The sequence below is a fragment of the Nyctereutes procyonoides genome, unplaced genomic scaffold (assembly GCF_905146905.1).
Source record: "Nyctereutes procyonoides isolate TBG_1078 unplaced genomic scaffold, NYPRO_anot_genome, whole genome shotgun sequence".
NCBI classification, from domain to species: Eukaryota; Metazoa; Chordata; class Mammalia; order Carnivora; family Canidae; genus Nyctereutes; species Nyctereutes procyonoides.
This window is the reverse complement of record NW_026575134.1, coordinates 37,792,727-37,797,311: the sequence shown is the minus strand read 5'-3', so window position 1 is coordinate 37,797,311 and position 4,585 is coordinate 37,792,727. Positions and strand designations below refer to the sequence as shown.

Below are 4,585 nucleotides of genomic sequence, written 5' to 3'. Positions count from 1 at the left end.
GTATATTATTTTCACTCTGAAGTCAGGACTCTTAGAGTAGATCAACTAAAGAGGTGAAAATATGGGACATAAATTTCTATTCTAATACATAAATTAAATATTTAAATTATGATCATTAAAAACTGGCAACATTCCATTTAATTTTGGGAATTTGCCTACTCCAGTGTGTATGTATCCTCATGGGCACATGCATGCACTCTGTTCACGGTCTCATTTGTGCCCCTATTTTAAGTGTTTCTGCATTGATGTGGTAGAAAAAAAGTACACGTAAATAAGTGAATAAGTGCATATCCTGAGTAAAATTTTTGACAATTAAGCCCAAGACTTCTTAGCCATTCTTTTTCAGGTTTATATTTCTGCACATAATCTTTACTTTATTTTCAGTATGAGAGATATTTGAATAAGTTAGAATATCACTTCAGGAACTTAATTTCACTCTGGCTTTCATGTCAGTGGATTAGTGGATATTGTACAGTGCTAAAATCACAATCCTAAAGACAATTTTGACTTTAAAACAATCTTCTTGAAAGCATTCTTGACCTCCTTGTTCCTCATGCTGTAGACCATAGGGTTCAGCATGGGGATAACCATAGTGTAGAACACGGATGCCATTTTGTCTGTGTCCATGGAATGGCTGGAGCTGGGCTGTGTGTACATGAAGATGACTGTCCCATAGAAGATGGACACTGCAGTGAGGTGGGAAGCACAGGTGGCTATAGCCTTCTGATATCTACCAGATGAGTGCATCTTCAGGATGGTGATAAATATGAATATGTAGGAAATTAAGATAACCAGGAGAGCAAAAAAGATGTTGAAGCTCACTACATAAATAAGAATCAGCTCATTGACATATCTATCAGAGCAAGAAAGAACCATTACTGCTGGGATATCACAGAAAAAGTGATGGATTTCATTGTTCATACAGAAAGAGAGACTAAATGTGTCTCCAATGTAGATAGAAGCATTCAGGAAACCAAAGATATAACAGCCTATGGCCAGACAAGCACACACACCTGTTGTCATGGTGGTGGTGTAATGGAGGGGTTTGCACACTGCTGCGTAGCGGTCATAGGCCATTGAGGCCAAGAGATAATTTTCCACAGTGGCAAAGACAGCAAAAACGAACATCTGAGCAGCACATGCACTGTAGGAGATGACCTGGTCTCCTCTAAGTAACCCAGACATGACCTTGGGAGTGACAGCTGTAGAGTAACCAAAGTCCGCCAGAGACAGGTTACTGAGGAAAAAGTACATGGGAGTGTGGAGACGGGAGTCCAAGAGAATCAGCACGGTAATCCCCAAATTCCCAACCAGAGTGATGAGGTAGATGAAGGTGAACATTATGAAGAGAGGAACCTGCAGTTCTGGGTCATTGGTTAGTCCCAGCAGGATGAACTGTGTCACTTCTGTCCTGTTACCCATCAATGTTGAGGACCACAGATGCTCTGTGGCTAATGAGAAGAAAGAAATGAGTGATAAAGAAACTTACATTGAAAAGTGTATATACAGTATGTGTTATTTATCAGAGCGATAGCTTGTATTTCAAGATTCTCCAGATAAAACGTTAGCTTGACCACAAAAGTTAGTGCAAAAATTACATATAGTTTTATAAACTGTGGACTCTGAAGTATGGAGCATCTTCTCATTTCTAAAATGTTATAAATTTGTAAAGTGAGATAGAAAAAATTAAATAAGTTGATTAAGATAGCTTGTCCAGAATGAATACAGCTGGTGATTCACTTTTCCAAATCCTAGTAAAAGCAGATACTTGTGTGTTGCTCACTTGCCAGGAAATACTGTAAACACTATAGATGTACAGACAGTCCCCAACTTAACGATGATTTGACTTAAAGATTTTTCAACTCTATCATAGTGCAAAAGTGATACACATGCAGTAGAAACCATGCTTCAAATTTTTGATGTGGATCTTTTTATGGGCTAGTGATAGCTAGTACAGTTGTCTCTCCTGGTGCTGGGCAGGGGCAGTGAACCTCAGCTCCAGGTCAGCCAGGCGATCATGAGGGTCAACAGCTGATACATTTACAACCATCCTGTACCAGCACAGTCATTCTGTGTTTCACTTGCAGTACTGTATTCAACAAATTCATGAGGTATTCAACACTTTATTATAAAGTAGGCTTTGTGTGAGATGATTTTTGCCCAACTGTTCACTAATGTTAAGTGCTAGAAGCATGCTTAAGGCAGGAGAGGCTAAACTTAATGTTCAGTAAGTAATGTATTAAATGAATTTTCATCTTACGATATTTACAATGTACAATGTGTTTTTTGGGACATAACCTTATTGTAAGTAGAAAAAGATCAGTATATTCATTACATCATTACAAGAACATTTTGAGTTTGATTTGTTATAACATTCATTTAAGCTATGATTAACAGAGGGATACCTGGCTGGCTCAGTTGCTACAGCCTGTGGCTCTTGTTCTCAGAGTTGTGAGTTCAAGTCCCATGTTGTATATAGAGATTACTTTAAATCTTAAAAAAAAAAGTTGGGAGTAAAGTAAATTATGATGCACAGAGGTTGAATAATTTTTTATATTTCAAATGAGTATTAATTGAGAAGCCATGCTTGGGATTCAAGTCAATATCTGAATCCATGCTGAGTTGTTCCTAAAGTGATCTTCTAAACTATATTTAAATCAATTGAAGTTAATTCAATACAATTGCTTATTGTTGCCATTGGTCCAAATTCATTGTTTGAGGTTTCCCAGTGAAGTATCCAAGAGATACACACAGAGTGGATGTGAAGAGATACTGGAGCAATAAGAGCCAGGACAGCCAGCAGAGATAATCTGAGGGGAAGGCACAGTATTGGGTGTAGAGCTTGGGATCCAAGATGAAGTATATATCAGCTCTACTACCATTTACTAATGAGGAATCATTAGTCCTAAGCTAACTTATCTGAACCTCCTATTTCCATGTCCAAAAAAATAAGACAGTAATGAGACCTACATTATAGTATTGTTATGAGAATTAAATAAAATAATGCTTAAAAAACAAAATCTGGTTGATTAGCACAGTCTGATGAGCTACAATATTATTGTTAGGGTGGAATGATTGTCTTTACATTGCCCTGGGGAAAATGGGTGGTGTCTTGCAGGGCTTCGGACGTGTGTGATGTACGAAGTCTTGAAGAGTCTCTTCAATGTGCCTTTTCTCACACTTGAGGGCCTTGGAGGTTGTCTGTGATCTCTGGGATTTCTTAGTCTGTTTTCACTTCACCCAAGCAATCAGCTGTCCACAAAGATCCATGCAAGCCTTCTCTAGGTTAATTTCTTCCTTGAACTCTACACATTAGCTGGTTGGGAGTCCCCCCTGGAGAACTTACTCCTTCTCTCATGCCTGCCATCTTACAGCAGAATCAGAGATCAAGGGTTGACAGTTCCATGTCTGTGGACTCCCTTCAGCCTGCAGATCTATATTGGTGGCAAGCCCATGTTATAAAATATTTCATTTGAATCTGTTCTTCCATAGGAACAGTGCTACAAATCTCTACTTGCATTTGAAGCTTTGGAAGGGTATCCCTTTTCTGCTAACTACTAACTTCTTTCTCCGAAAGTTTCGCAACTTCCCTGTACAAGCCTGTCCCATGATGACATCATTTGTCAACCTTAACACACATGTCCACTTGGAGCCTATTCTATGTTCCATAAGTGATAAGTAAGGCTTTATATATTAGTGTGTGTGTGTATACAGTAGGTAGTATTGTTATACCCTCTTCACCATTGTAGAGCATGAGGATTTGAGAAGCAAGGTGATGCTCTAAAATTATGCAGCTAGCCTGGGAAGGAGTCAAGATTCAAGAGTTAAATCCACTGTCTGTGTGATCAACAGATTCTGCCTTTAGCCATTTGCTGTTACCATGTGTGGTTGTCTGGTGACAATAACCTTGAGATTATAGGTGAGAGTTTAAAATGCCTTTTGCATCCTGTTAATCCATACTAGAAATTTTGTAGTTAAAGATTATTTCATTCTGCAGTTTTTTGTTTGTTTTGCTTGTTTACGTCCAATGAGAGGCCAGTATTTTGTTAACAGGATTAATTCTCCTCTTGATCAATTAGACAATCATCTGTGGCTTTTTTGTTCATACCTTTAGGAAAGTAGGATGAGGTTCCATAAGAACAGCATACTCCAAAAAAAAAAAAAAAAAGAACAGCATACTCCCTCTGATGGAAATTTTGATGTTTATTCCCTGGTTTCACCTCAGTACTTTGGAAAAACTTTGAAATGCCTATCTCTAGTCTTCACTACCTCAAAGTAGGTAGAGCTTCCCTACCACTTTTGCAGGGATTACACTTCTCATTAAAAATGTGTAGGGAATATGGATGCTTACCTGTTTGCTGGGAGAGCAGGAAGAGCCAATTCTGAGTACGGATCTGAATCAGAGTCGAAGCTGTAGAATACTGCATAAATACTACTCTCAGGACATGGTCATAATAAGGCTCCAAGGTCTCTAAGGCAGGGGAAAATGGAGAAAGAATATTAACATATTCAATTTCTTTACCCAACATGCTTTCTTTCTGTGATCCTAGAGAGATCACCTATTCCCTCCTTATTTGTAAAATAA

The 4,585-nt window shown here is 38.3% G+C and overlaps 1 protein-coding gene across 1 annotated transcript; it reads right to left on the bottom strand.

Annotated features, from left to right (window-relative positions):
• Positions 1 to 483: 483 nt before the first annotated feature.
• LOC129494295 (olfactory receptor 5B3-like) lies at positions 484 to 1,422 on the bottom strand. The gene has a single exon (XM_055301131.1). It carries the CDS (start codon positions 1,420 to 1,422, stop codon positions 484 to 486), a length of 939 nt encoding a protein of 312 aa, XP_055157106.1.
• Positions 1,423 to 4,585: the final 3,163 nt, after the last annotated feature.

What these genes read in the sequence shown, in the direction of transcription:
- LOC129494295 (XM_055301131.1), bottom strand. Translation starts at nt 1,422, where the DNA reads ATGGGTAACAGGACAGAAGTGACACAGTTCATCCTGCTGGGACTAACC.